At 50.1% G+C, this 15000-nt stretch overlaps 1 protein-coding gene across 2 annotated transcripts in view; it reads left to right on the top strand.

The window, feature by feature from the left end:
• The window catches only part of LOC110497086 (unconventional myosin-X), a 63918-nt gene that overhangs the window by 14304 nt on the left and 34614 nt on the right, over positions 1–15000 (top strand). For both annotated transcript variants that reach the window (XM_036952208.1, XM_036952207.1), the window contains exon 2: positions 4332–4430. In XM_036952208.1, coding sequence (XP_036808103.1) covers positions 4332–4430 — 99 coding nt within the window. The remainder of the gene's footprint in view (positions 1–4331; positions 4431–15000) is intronic.

The following is a 15000-nucleotide window of genomic DNA, read 5'->3' as shown; positions in this document are numbered from 1 at the left end:
TCTGGTTAGAGGCAAGTGGAGGAAGGCAGGTCATTTATAAACCTCCTTTCTCCCTCTCCCTATCCCTCCCCTCTGCAGAGTGCATCCCTTAAAAACATCACATCGATCTGCAGCAGAGAGAGCGTGAGAGAGAGAAGGGCATGTAGAAAGATAATGAAGGAGAGTGATGGAGAATGAAGTAGAGGGATAAAGCATAGCCGATAAGGGCACAAGGCGAGACACAGGAGGCAGATGATTAGAGTCCAAGGTGTTTATTAAAAATCCAAAAGGGGTAGACAAGAGAATGGTCCTGGACAGGCAAAAGGTCAAAACCAGTTCAGAGTCCAGGAGGTACAGAATGGTCAGGCAGGCTCGAGGTCAGGGCAGGCAGAATGGTCAGGCAGGCTCGAGGTCAGGGCAGGCAGAATGGTCAGGCAGGCTCGAGGTCAGGGCAGGCAGAATGGTCAGGCAGGCTCGAGGTCAGGGCAGGCAGGATGGTCAGGCAGGCTTGAGGTCAGGGCAGGCAGGATGGTCAGGCAGGCTCGAGGTCAGGGCAGGCTCGAGGTCAGGGCAGGCAGGATGGTCAGGCAGGCTCGAGATCAGGGCAGGCAAGATGGTCAGGCAGGCTCGAGTTCAGGGCAGGCAGGATGGTCAGGCTGGCAGGATAGTCAGGCTGGCAGGAATGGAGTCTAGAAAACAGGCAAAGGTTAAAACCAGGAGGACTATTAGAAGAGAATAGAAAAGTAGGAGCATGGAGAAAAACCACGCAGGTTGACTTGAACATACAAGACGAACTGGCACAGAGAGACAGGAAACACAGAGATAAATACACTGGGGAAAATAAGCGACACCTGGAGGGGGTGGAGACAATCACAAGGACAGGTGGAACAGATCAGGGTGTGACATGGCCATTCCTCAGTGATTATGAGCACCATTGATAGAAAAAGAAAATAAGGCTTCCCGAAAGGGTTCTTCTGCTGTCCCCATAGGGGAACCTTTTTGGGTTCAAGGTAGAACCCTTTTGAGTTCCATGTACGGTAGAACTCTCTGTGGAAAGGGTTCTACATGGGATCCAAAAGGGTTCTACCTGGAACCAAAATGTTTTTTCAAAGGGTTCTCTTATGGGAACAGCTGAATAACTCCTTAAGATGTAGAAAATATAATTCAAACACTGAGCTATAATGTTTGCTCCTAAAAAATGGACAAACTCTATTATTTAACACTAATACAATGTTGTTGAGAAAGAGATTTTGTTTGACAAGCAATAGAAACGATTCTCCAAAAGGTTGGGGTCAAAATGATTGACATCCCTGTTTTCAATACCCCGCCTTGCGAGGATAACGGCACCGAGCCTCTTTCTAAAATGTTTGATGAGTTAGAGAACATTTTGGGAGGGATTTTAGACCATTCCTCCACACAGATTCCCTTCCAGATCCTTGATGTCCTTCGTCTGCGCTTTATGGACTGACCTCTTCAATGGGTTTCAAGTCCTAAGACTGAGTGTGGAATGTTTGATTTCGTGGCCAGTGAACCATTTCTTTGTGGATTTTGATGTGTGCTTTGGGTTATTGTCTTGCTGGAAGATCCACTTTGCCACCAAGTTTCCAGCCTCCTGGCAGAGGCAATCAGGTTTTTATCGAAAATGTTCCTGTACTGGGTTAAGGTCATGATGCTGTTGACCTTAACAAGGGCCCCAAGGACCAGCGGAAGCAAAATAGCCCCATAACATTAAAGATCCACCACCATATTTTACAGTAGGTCTGGGGTTCTGCTCTGCTTATGATTGGCCAAAGACCTCTATGTTCATGTAGTCATATGTAAACACCTGGAGTTTGCTCAGTGAAATTACCACTTGGATTGGAACCAGTGTTTTTGGTAAAATGACATGAAATAGAGCTCTTTGGCCGCGCCCACCAGTGGTGGGTTTGGTGTCGAAATTAGAATGTAGGCTGTCAATCATTTCAGACCCCCACTGTTCATGCAATCAACAGTAACTGTAGCTAGTGATAAAATATATACCTATCACATAGAGACCTCACAAAGTGTGTGTGGATTTGTCACTGGCCCCGGGTGTTCAACTCACAGTACAGGAGCGACACCCTTCAGTACAGCAGCTCCACCCCGAGCTACCCAGCTGGGTGTGTTAACTCCACAGCCTTTGTCGGGAGTGTATGTAAGTGTGTGTGTGTTGTCATGCGGGAGCAGGGGGTTGCAGGGGGGTGTGGGCCATCTGTTGCTAAAACAATAAGTCCCTTCTCCTCCTCTTCCTCCTCTCTCCACCCCTCTTTCTCTCACTCTTCTTTCAGATGTGCACATCTGGGCTGCGTTCAGTATGTTCTTACGTTCTGGATAGTTCAATTGAGCGGAAACGTTGCTGTACTGAACGACCAGTTCAAAACGGGGAGGGGTTGTGGAAATATATACAGCCATGGCCACTGCCCTTAAAATACTTCACACATTTCCTCAAGCCAAACCTCGCCACACCCGTGAAACGGGAGCAAACGTAGCTCAAAGTCTGTTCAAGTGCCTACAAGGACGTTTTGTGGAAACGTGTCGTTCAGTACAAACCATTCCTCAACGTTGCAAATGTTCAAGCGAACGGAACGCACCTCAGGTATCCTTGATTTTTTCAGGGTCCTCCTTCTCTCACCCCCTACCCACCCACCCCTTCTATACCTCTCCCTCACCCCTCCCTCACCCTCACCCTCACCTACATTACATGTAATGCAGTGGTCCCCCTTTAACTTCCCTCTACCCTTCCTCTTCACCCCCTTTGTAATACAGTAGTGTCCCCCCCTCCCCGTGTCAGGGTAGTGTAGGGGTCAGGGGTTAGAGGTCACTGACTGGCTGAAAGGTAGCTTTGTGTTCGAGGGACAGAATAAATATGACACTTCCTCTTTCACCACCTCTATCACCCTGTCTCTCTTTCTCCACCTCTATCACCCTGTCTCTCTTTCTCCACCTCTATCACCCTGTCTGTCTTTCTCCACCACTATCACCCTGTCTCTCTTTCACCACCTCTATCACCCTGTCTCTCTTTCTCCACCTCTATCACCCTGTCTCTCTTTCTCCACCTCTATCACCCTGTCTCTCTTTCACCACCTCTATTGCCCTTGTCTCTCTTTCTCTACCTCTATCACCCTGTGTCTCTTTCTCCACCTCTGTCACCCTGTCTCTCTTTCTCCACCTCTATCACCCTGTCTCTCTTTCTCCACCTCTATCACCCTGTCTCTCTTTCTCCACCTCTATCACCCTGTCTCTCTTTCACCACCTCTCTATCACCCTGTCTCTCTTTCTTTACCCCCACTTCTCTCCTTCTCTCTACTACAGAGGACATGTATCTCTCTCCTTCTCTCTCTCTCCCTACCTCTCTACTACAGAGGACACGTATCTCTCTCCTTCTCTCTCTCTCCCTACCTCTCTACTACAGAGGACACGTATCTCTCTCCTTCTCTCTCTCCCTACCTCTCTACTACAGAGGACACATATCTCTCTCCCTACCTCTCTACTACAGAGGACACGTATCTCTCTCCTTCTCTTCTGTCCCTTTATGTCTTTCTGTCTGACAAACACAGACTCTCTCTCTAGCCGACAGTGTTGTTGCTGTGTTAGAATGGTGGATCGGCATCAGGACCCAGCCGTGTCTCTCTGTGTTCCCCTCCAGCACATCTGAAACGTCTGTCTGAGAACACACACACACACACACACACACACACACACACACAGACTAGAGAATATAGACTCTATATAGACGCTTGAAGAACTAGTGTTTCTTACTGATTGGAACTTGTAGCTGTGGCATACAATATGGCTATAACCACAATTCTACCTATGCACATGTAAGTTGGGTTTACGGTGTGTGTGTGTGTGTGTGTGTGTGTGTGTGTGTGTGTGTGTGTGTGTGTGTGTGTGTGTGTGTGTGTGTGTGTGTGTGTGTGTGTGTGTGTGTGTGTTGTCATGCAGGAGTAGGGGGTTGCCAAGGGGTGTGGGCCATCTGTTGCTAAAACAATGTGTCTCTCCTCCTCCTCTCTACAGCCGTTCTCTGCTGTGGCCTCTCCAACCCTCTGTAGCTATGTGTGTTTGGCCACATCAAAGTGATGCATTTTTGGGGGTTTTGTTTGCATCATAATGCATCAAGGTACATTTTTTCTCCACTGAAAGGGCTTTATCTTGAAAACCTGACAGCTGACATCCACAATATGTTTTAGAGATTGTATTATCAGTGTAATAATGGACAAAGCATTGAGTGTGTACGATTCCTTTATCCTGGTGGGTGTTATAGTAACCGTGTGTGTGTGTGTGTGTGTGTGTGTGTGTGTGTGTGTGTGTGTGTGTGTGTGTGTGTGTTGCAGGGGGCCCGTGTGTGGGTCAAGGAGAAGGAGCAGCTGGTCCCCTCTACTGTCAGCTCCTGTGGTGACGGAACTCTGGTCCTCACTACCGACTATGGAGAGGTACGACACACACACACACACACACACACACACACACACACACACACACACACACATATACGCACATATATAAAGCTGTTGTCCTGCCCAGCTCACCACCACTGGCCAAAATAATGGAATTAAATGTTTGTTTTAATCTAATTAAGAATGTGTGAATAATTCCCCCCACCTACACACACATGCACAGCTCTGTGGATGTAATGGGTTATGATGGTTGTTGTAGAGTGTGTTTGGCTCCAGTTGGCAGCGTTTACATGGTGATAATAATAGTACTCTGGTTTTCCTTCCAGAATATATACTTATTTTCTCTATCCACCATTCTCTATATCTCTCTCTCTCCTCTCTCTCTCCCTCTCTCTCTCTCCTCTCTCCTCTATCTCTCTCCTCTCTCTCTCTCTATCTCTCTCTCTCCTCTCTCTCTCCCTCTCTCTCTCTCTCTCCCTCTCTCTCCCTCTCTCTCTCCCTCTCCTCCCTCCCTCTCTCCACCCCCCCTCTCTCTCTCTCTCTCTCTCTCTCTCTTCTCTCCTCTCTCTCTCCCTCTCTCTCTCTCCTCTCTCTCTCTCTCCTCTCTCCTCTCTCCCTCTCTATCTCTCTATCTCTCTCTCTATCTCTCTCTCTCCTCTCTCTCTCCCTCTCTCTCTCTCTCTCCCTCTCTCTCCCTCTCTCTCTCCCTCTCTCTCTCCTCCCTCCCTCTCTCCTCCCTCCCTCTCTCCACCCCCCCTCTCTCTCTCTCTCTCTCCTCTCTCCTCTCTCTCTCTCTCTCCTCTCTCCTCTCTCTCTCTCTTCTCTCCTCTCTCTCTCTCTCTCTCTCTCTCTCTCTCTCTGTCTCTCTCTCTCTCTCTCTCTCTCTCTCTCTCTCTCTCTCTCTCCTCTCTCCTCTCTCTCCTTCTCCATTGAGTTTGATTTTAGTCCAGGACAAGGATGGGTCTGTTTCTGGGAAAGTGCCCCTTAAAGGTTAAGGGAGAGTAAAGGGCATTATGGTTGTCTAGTAAAACACCGTAAAGTGACAACAGTTGGTGAAATGAACGCAGCTGAGTTACATTGTTGCCATCGATCAACGCGTTCTAAAACGTGTGTATTTGTGCCGGACTGTCCGATCCTAGATCTGTGTTGAAGCCACCTAACTATGGGACAGGGACCGTCATTCTAGGTTACCATGGAAACGGCCAGAGAGTGACAGTGGAGGGATTCTCTGTATTGTGTTCGTCTGTGATTGGCTGGCGGCGTCATCACATGGGTGCGTGTAGCACACACTGGATTGGCTTCCATCTCGGTGTCTGTGAGAACATCACACTGGACACACACACACACACACACACACACACACACACACACACACACACACACACACACACACACAGAGGCTATGTTAGAGCTGGGTTATACAGAGAGAAAGTAATGTGACCTGGATTTCAGCGGCAAGAGTGAAAGCTGCAGTGAGAGCTCACATGAGTACAGGATACGCTCCAGGGACCAGTCCACACACACACACACACACACACACACACACACACACACACACACACACACACCTGGATAGACAACCACATGTACACATACACACCTGCACCCGTAGAGTCTTCTGTTGTTTCTCCCCATCTCTCTCTCCCTCCATCTCTCCCTCCATCTCTCTCTCCATCTCTCTCTCCATCCCTCTCTCTCCATCTCTCTCTCCCTCACACACACTCATATTATGCTCTCTTAATCCACATCACTCTGCAGTTGACAGTGCAGCGAGACAGAGATGCAGTGTACATCTCTCTCTCCTTCTATCTCTTTATCTTTCTCTCGCTCTCTCTCTTTCTCTACCTCTGTATCTCTTTCTCTACCTCTCTCTCTCTCTCTCTCTCTCTCTCTCTCTCTCTCCATATATGTTTCTCCCTCCACCATTTACAACCAGAGACACAAATTAGACTAAGTTAACCATGCTCCACTTCTCTCTCTCCCTCTCTCATTCTCTCTTCTTCACTTGCTCTGTCTTTCATTCTTGGCTCGTTCTCTCACTCCTCTGTTTGTCTCTCTCATCATCCATTTTTAAACTATCCTAGTGTAGAAAATGTGGGGGGTTCTGCTGTGTGTGTGTGTGTGTGTGTGTGTGTGTGTGTGTGTGTGTGTGTGTGTGTGTGTGGGGGGTGGGGGTGGGGGGGGGGGGGTGGGTGGATGTGTGTGTGTGTGTGTTATTCAATGATAAACTGAATCAACACACACACTCAGCCCACTCTAAAACACACCAGAGGGCAAAAGAACAGAAGGAGACATTTTATTCTACTCCTCTACAGTACTTCTACAGGCTCTTACTCAACAGTCTGAACACACACACCAACACACATGCTTGCACGCACGCACACACACACACACACACACACACACACACACACACACACACACACACACACACACACACACTGACCATTCACACAGGGAGCGGGGCTCGAGATTCAATCTGAAAGAGAGAAGGAGAAATTGAGTGGAGAAGGAGTGGGGGAAGGGGAAAGGAGAGTGGGAGGAGGAGGAGAGGGAGGAGAGGTAGCAGGGCCAGGCGAAGGAGAGAAATGAATGTAGTAGGAAAGAGGGGAGGCAGAGAGAGGAAGATATGAAAAGAAAGGAGGGATGGAAAGAAAAGGGAGAGGGATAAAAAAGATGGTTGAGAAGGAAATGGACCCAGGGACTAAGAACTGAGGAAGATAGGTGAGTGTATATGCAGAGGAACAGAGAGAGAGGGTGAAGAGGGAGAAGAGAGAGAGGGAGAAAAGAGAGAAGGAGATGAGAGAGAGGGAGAAGAGAGAGAAGGAGAAGAGAGAGAAGGAGAAAAGAGAGAGGGAGAAGATAGAGTGGGGGAGAGAGAGAGAGAAGAGAGAGAGAGAGGGGGAGAGAGAGAAGGAGAGGAGAGAGAGGGGGGAGAGAGAGAAGGGGGGAGAGTGAAGGAGAAGAGAAAGAAGGGGGAGAGAGAAGGAGAAGAGAGAGAGAGAGGGAGAAGAGAGAGAAGGGAGAGATGGAAGGAGAAGAGTGAGAAGGAGAAGGGGGGAGAGAATGAGAAGAGAGGAATAGAGAGAGGGAGAAGAGAGGAATAGAGAGAGGTGAGAGAGAGGGAGAAGAGGGAGGGGGAGAGAGAGGGAGAAGAGCGAGAAGGAGAAGAGAGAGAAGGGGGAGAGAGTGAAGAGAGAGAGAGAGGAGAAGAGAGAGAGAGAAGGAGAAGAGCGAGAAGGAGAAAAGAGAGAGGGAGGAGAGAGAGAGAGAGAGAGAGAGAAGAGATGGAGGGAGAGGGAGGGAGAGAGAGAGAAGGGGGAGAGAGAGACGGAGAAAAGAGAGAAGGAGAAAAGAGAGAGGGAGGAGAGAGAGAGAAGAAATGGAGGGAGAGGGAGAGAGAGAGAGAAGGGAGAGAGAGACGGAGAAAAGAGAGAAGGAGAAAAGAGAGAGGGAGGAGAGAGAGAAGGAGAAAAGAGAGAAGGAGGAGAGAGAAGGAGAAAAGAGAGAGGGAGGAGAGAGAGAAGGAGAAGAGAGAGAAGGAGAAGAGAGAGAAGGAGAAGAGAGAGAAGGAGAAAAGAAAGAAGGAGAAAAGAGAGGAGGAGAGAGAGAGAAGGAGAAAAGAGAGAGGGAGGAGAGAGAGAAGGAGAAGAGAGAGAAGGAGAAGAGAGAGAAGGAGAAAAGAGAGAGGGAGGAGAGAGAGAGGGAGGGAGAGAGAAGAGAGGGAGGGAGAGAGAGAAGGGGGTGAGAGAGAAGAGAGAGAAGGAGAAGAGAGAGAGAGGGGGAGGGAGAGGAAGAAGAGAGAGAAGGGGGAGGTAGAGAAAGAAGAGGGAGAAGAGAGAGAAGGAGAAAAGACAGAGAAGAGAGAGAGCGGGAGAAGAGAGAGAGGGGGAGAGAAGAAGAAGAGAGAGAAAGGGGAGAAAGCTAAGGAGAAGAGCGAGAAGGAGAAGAGAGGAATGGAGAGAGGGAGAAGAGAGAGAAAGAGAAGAGTGAGAAGGAGAAGGGGGGCGAGAGAAGGAGAAGGAGAAGAGAGGAATAGAGAGAGGGAGAAGAGAGAGGGGTAGAAGAGAGAGAAGGAGAAGAGAGAGAAGGAGAAGATAGAGAAGGAGAAGAGCGAGAAGGAGAAGGGGAGAGAGAGAAGGAGAAGAGAGGAATAGAGAGAGGGAGAAGAGAGAGGGGTAGAAGAGAGAGAAGGAGAAGAGAGAGAAGGAGAAGATAGAGAAGGAGAAGAGCGAGAAGGAGAAGGGGAGAGAGAGAAGGAGAAGAGAGGAATAGAGAGAGGGAGAAGAGAGAGGGGTGAGAAGAGAGAGAAGGAGAAGAGAGAGAAGGAGAAGATAGAGAAGGAAAAGAGAGAGAAGGGGGAGAGTGGATTTATAGAAGAATATAGTGAGAGAGAGAAGAGGGAAGAGATTTAGCCGAAGCTAATGGACTAGTATAATCTGTGAAAGTGGCCCTCTCTTGTGTGTGTGTGTGTGTGTGTGTCTTTACTCCCTCTCTCTCTCTATGTTATCCAGTGTGATGTTCTCACAGACACAGAGATGGAAGCCAATCCAGTTATCTGATGGAATTAGTCACTTTACTACTCTACTCTTCCCAGTAAGACCATATAATCCTACATTAGAGACAGAGAGAGACAGAGAGGGGAGAGACAGAGAGAGGGGAGAGACGGAGAGAGAGATACAGAGAGGGGAGAGAGAGATACAGAGAGGGGAGACAGAGAGACAAACAGACAGGGGAGAGAGAGAGAGACAGACAGAGAGGGGAGAGAGAGACAGAGACAGAGAGACAGAGAGGGGAGAGACAGAGAGACAGAGAGGGGAGAGAGAGAGAGAGAGACAGACAGACAGGGGAGAGAGAGAGAGAGAGACAGACAGACAGGGGAGAGAGAGAGACAGACAGACAGGGGAGAGAGAGAGAGAGAGACAGGGGAGAGAGAGAGAGAGACAGACAGAGGAGTGAGAGAGACAGAGAGAGAGAGAGACAGACAGGGGAGAGAGAGAGAGAGAGACAGGGGAGAGAGAGAGAGAGAGACAGACAGACAGGGGAGAGAGAGAGAGAGAGACAGGGGAGAGAGAGAGAGAGACAGACAGAGGAGAGAGAGAGACAGAGAGAGACAGACAGACAGGGGAGAGAGAGAGAGAGAGAGAGAGACAGACAGACAGACAGACAGACAGGGGAGAGAGAGAGACAGACAGGGGAGAGAGAGAGACAGAGAGAGACAGACAGACAGGGGAGAGAGAGAGAGACAGAGAGGGGAGAGAGAGAGAGAGACAGACAGACAGGGGAGAGCGAGAGAGAGAGACAGACAGACAGACAGGGGAGAGAGAGAGACAGACAGACAGGGGAGAGAGAGAGAGAGAGACAGGGGAGAGAGAGAGAGAGACAGACAGAGGAGAGAGAGAGACAGAGAGAGAGAGAGACAGACAGACAGGGGAGAGAGAGAGAGAGAGACAGGGGAGAGAGAGAGAGAGAGACAGACAGAGGAGAGAGAGAGACAGAGAGAGACAGACAGACAGGGGAGAGAGAGAGAGAGAGAGAGAGAGAGAGACAGACAGACAGACAGACAGACAGACAGACAGGGGAGAGAGAGAGACAGACAGACAGGGGAGAGAGAGAGACAGAGAGAGACAGACAGACAGACAGGGGAGAGAGAGAGAGAGAGACAGACAGACAGACAGACAGACAGACAGACAGACAGACAGACAGGGGAGAGAGAGAGAAAGAGAGAGAAAGGGGAGAGACAGCGAGAGAGAGAGAGACAGGGGAGAGAGAGAGAGAGAGACAGACAGGGGAGAGAGAGAGAGACAGACAGGGGAGAGAGAGAGAGAGACAGAGAGAGACAGACAGACAGGGGGAGAGAAAGAGAGAGAGAGAGAGAGAGACAGACAGAGGAGTGAGAGAGACAGAGAGAGAGAGAGACAGACAGGGGAGAGAGAGAGAGAGAGACAGGGGAGAGAGAGAGAGAGAGACAGACAGACAGGGGAGAGAGAGAGAGAGAGACAGGGGAGAGAGAGAGAGAGACAGACAGAGGAGAGAGAGAGACAGAGAGAGACAGACAGACAGGGGAGAGAGAGAGAGAGAGAGAGAGACAGACAGACAGACAGACAGACAGACAGACAGACAGGGGAGAGAGAGAGACAGACAGGGGAGAGAGAGAGACAGAGAGAGACAGACAGACAGGGGAGAGAGAGAGAGACAGAGAGGGGAGAGAGAGAGAGAGACAGACAGACAGGGGAGAGCGAGAGAGAGAGACAGACAGACAGACAGGGGAGAGAGAGAGACAGACAGACAGGGGAGAGAGAGAGAGAGAGACAGGGGAGAGAGAGAGAGAGACAGACAGAGGAGAGAGAGAGACAGAGAGAGAGAGAGACAGACAGACAGGGGAGAGAGAGAGAGAGAGACAGGGGAGAGAGAGAGAGAGAGACAGACAGAGGAGAGAGAGAGACAGAGAGAGACAGACAGACAGGGGAGAGAGAGAGAGAGAGAGAGAGAGAGAGAGACAGACAGACAGACAGACAGACAGACAGACAGGGGAGAGAGAGAGACAGACAGACAGGGGAGAGAGAGAGACAGAGAGAGACAGACAGACAGGGGAGAGAGAGAGAGAGAGACAGACAGACAGACAGACAGACAGACAGACAGACAGACAGGGGAGAGAGAGAGAAAGAGAGAGAAAGGGGAGAGACAGCGAGAGAGAGAGAGACAGGGGAGAGAGAGAGAGAGAGACAGACAGGGGAGAGAGAGAGAGACAGACAGGGGAGAGAGAGAGAGAGACAGAGAGAGACAGACAGACAGGGGGAGAGAAAGAGAGAGAGAGAGAGAGAGACAGACAGACAGACAGACAGGGGAGAGAGAGAGAAAGAGAGAGAGAGAGGGGAGAGACAGAGAGAGAGACAGGGGAGAGAGAGAGAGACAGACAGACGGGGGAGAGAGAGAGACAGACAGGGGGGAGAGAGAGACAAACAGACAGGGGAGAGAGAGCGATACAGACAGGGGAGAGAGAGAGAAAGAGAGAGACAGACAGGAGAGAGAGAGAGACAAACAGACAGGGGAGAGAGAGAGAGAGAGACAGACAGGGGAGAGAGAGAGAAAGAGAGAGACAGACAGGGGAGAGAGAGAGACAAACAGACAGGGGAGAGAGAGAGAGACAGACAGGGGAGAGAGAGAGACAGAGAGAGACAGACAGACAGGGGAGAGAGAGAGAGAGACAGACAGACAGACAGGCAGACAGGGGAGAGAGAGAGAGAGAGACAGACAGACAGGGGAGAGAGAGAGACAGACAGGGGAGAGAGAGAGAGACAAACAGACAGGGGAGAGAGAGAGAGAGAGAGAGAGAGACAGACAGGGGAGAGAGAGAAAGAGAGAGACAGACAGGGGAGAGAGAGAGACAAACAGACAGGGGAGAGAGAGAGAGAGACAAACAGACAGGGGAGAGAGAGAGAGAGAGACAAACAGACAGGGGAGAGAGATAGAGAGACAGACAGACAGGGGAAAGAGAGAGAGAGCGAGACGGACAGGGGAGAGAGAGAGACAGAGAGAGACAGACAGACAGGGGAGAGAGAGAGAGAGAGAGAGAGAGAGAGAGACAGACAGACAGACAGAGAGACAGAGAGGGGGAGAGAGAGAGAGAGAGACAGACAGGGGAAAGGGAGAGACAGAGAGAGACAGACAGACAGACAGGGGAGAGAGCGAGAGACAGACAGACAGACAGACAGACAGGGGAGAGAGAGAGACAGGCAGACAGGGGAGAGAGACAGACAGACAGACAGACAGACAGACAGACAGACAGACAGACAGACAGACAGACAGACAGACAGACAGGGGAGAGAGAGAGACAGACAGACAGACAGACAGGGGAGGGAGAGAGAGAGAGAGACAGGCAGACAGGGGAGAGAGAGACAGACAGACAGACAGACAGACAGACAGACAGACAGACAGACAGACAGGGGAGAGAGAGAGAGAGAGACAGACAGGGGAGAGAGAGAGAGAGACAGACAGGGGAGAGAGAGAGAGAGAGAGAGAGAGAGAGAGAGAGAGAGAGAGAGAGACAGACAGACAGACAGACAGACAGACAGACAGACAGACAGACAGACAGACAGACAGACAGACAGAAAGACAGACAGACAGACAGACAGACAGACAGACAGACATACAGACAGACAGGGGAGAGAGAGAGATTAAAATGTAAAAGGTTTGGTGATGTGCTATTACACTACTACCTCCCTGGCACAACACACAATATGTGAGTGTGTACGAGGTGTGTGTGTTATCTCCATATGTATGCAGCTGTGTGAGCCATGAATAACATGCGTGTGAACCCATAACACAACACATGGACAGGCGTTTCTCTCCAATGCGCGCGCACACACACACACACACACACACACACACACACACACACGGCTCACACACCCACACACACACACACACACACACACACACACACACACACACACACACACACACACACACACACACACACACACACACACACGGCTCACACACACACACACACACACACACACACACACACACACACACGGCTCACACAGAGGCGTTCCTCTCCCATGCTGGGAAGGAGAGGAGAACGAGAGGGGTAGAGACATGGAGATTGTAGGGATGAAGACAGAAAAATAAGATGAGAGAGATGTGGAGAGGACAGAGAGATATGGAGAGAGATGTGGAGAGGACAGAGAGATATGGAGAGAGATGTGGAGAGGACAGAGAGATATGGAGAGAGATGTGGAGAGGACAGAGAGATATGGAGAGAGATGTGGAGAGGACAGAGAGATATGGAGAGAGATGTGGAGAGGACAGAGATATATGGAGAGAGATGAGGGGAGGACAGAGAGATATGGAGAGAGATGTGGAGAGGACAGAGAGATATGGAGAGAGATGAGGGGAGGACAGAGAGATGTGGAGAGAGATGTGGAGAGGACAGAGAGATATGGAGAGGACAGAGAGATATGGAGAGAGATGTGGAGAGGACAGAGAGATATGGAGAGAGATGAGGGGAGGACAGAGAGATATGGAGAGAGATGTGGAGAGGACAGAGAGATATGGAGAGAGATGAGGGGAGGACAGATAGATATGGAGAGAGATGTGGAGAGGACAGAGAGATATGGAGAGAGATGAGGGGATGACAAAGAGATATGGAGAGAGATGTGGAGAGGACAGAGAGATATGAGGAGAGATGAGGGGAGGACAGAGAGACGTGGAGAGAGATGTGGGGAGGGCAGAGAAATATGGAGAGAGATGTGGGGAGGACAGAGATATGTGGGGAGGACAGAGAGATATATGGAGAGAGATGAGGGGAGGACAGAGAGATATGGAGAGAGATGAGGGGAGGACAGAGATATGGAGAGAGATGTGGGGAGGACAAAGAGATATGGAGAGAGATGTTGGGAGGACAGAGATATATGGAGAGATATGTGGAGAGGACAGAGAGATATGGAGAGAGGTGTGGGGAGGACAGAGAGATTATGGAGAGAGATGTGGGGAGGACAGAGAGATATGAGGAGAGATGAGGGGAGGACAGAGAGACGTGGAGAGAGATGTGGGGAGGGCAGAGAAATATGGAGAGAGATGTGGGGAGGACAGAGATATGTGGGGAGGACAGAGAGATATATGGAGAGAGATGAGGGGAGGACAGAGAGATATGGAGAGAGATGAGGGGAGGACAGAGATATGGAGAGAGATGTGGGGAGGACAAAGAGATATGGAGAGAGATGTGGGGAGGACAGAGATATATGGAGAGATATGTGGAGAGGACAGAGAGATATGGAGAGAGATGTGGGGAGGACAGAGAAATTATGGAGAGAGATGTGGGGAGGACAGAGAAATTATGGAGAGAGATGTGGGGAGGACAGAGAGATATATGGAGAGAGATGAGGGGAGGACAGAGAGATATGGAGAGAGATGAGGGGAGGACAGAGATATGGAGAGAGATGTGGGGAGGACAAAGAGATATGGAGAGAGATGTGGGGAGGACAGAGATATATGGAGAGAGATGTGGAGAGGACAGAGAGATATGGAGAGAGATGAGGGGGGGACAGAGAGATATGGAGAGAGATGAGGGGAGGACAGAGAGATATGGAGAGAGATGTGGAGAGGACAGAGAGATATGGAGAGAGATGAGGGGAGGACAGAGAGATATGGAGAGAGATGTGGAGAGGACAGAGAGATATGGAGAGAGATGAGGGGATGACAAAGAGATATGGAGAGAGATGTGGAGAGGACAGAGAGATATGAGGAGAGATGAGGGGAGGACAGAGAGACGTGGAGAGAGATGTGGGGAGGGCAGAGAAATATGGAGAGAGATGTGGGGAGGACAGAGATATGTGGGGAGGACAGAGAGATATATGGAGAGAGATGAGGGGAGGACAGAGAGATATGGAGAGAGATGAGGGGAGGACAGAGATATGGAGAGAGATGTGGGGAGGACAAAGAGATATGGAGAGAGATGTGGGGAGGACAGAGATATATGGAGAGATATGTGGAGAGGACAGAGAGATATGGAGAGAGATGTGGGGAGGACAGAGAAATTATGGAGAGAGATGTGGGGAGGACAGAGAAATTATGGAGAGAGATGTGGGGAGGACAGAGA

The sequence above is a fragment of the Oncorhynchus mykiss genome, chromosome 18 (assembly GCF_013265735.2).
Source record: "Oncorhynchus mykiss isolate Arlee chromosome 18, USDA_OmykA_1.1, whole genome shotgun sequence".
Taxonomy (NCBI): domain Eukaryota; kingdom Metazoa; phylum Chordata; class Actinopteri; order Salmoniformes; family Salmonidae; genus Oncorhynchus; species Oncorhynchus mykiss.
Note: the sequence above shows the minus strand (reverse complement) of the source record. Positions and strands in the feature narration are given on the sequence as shown.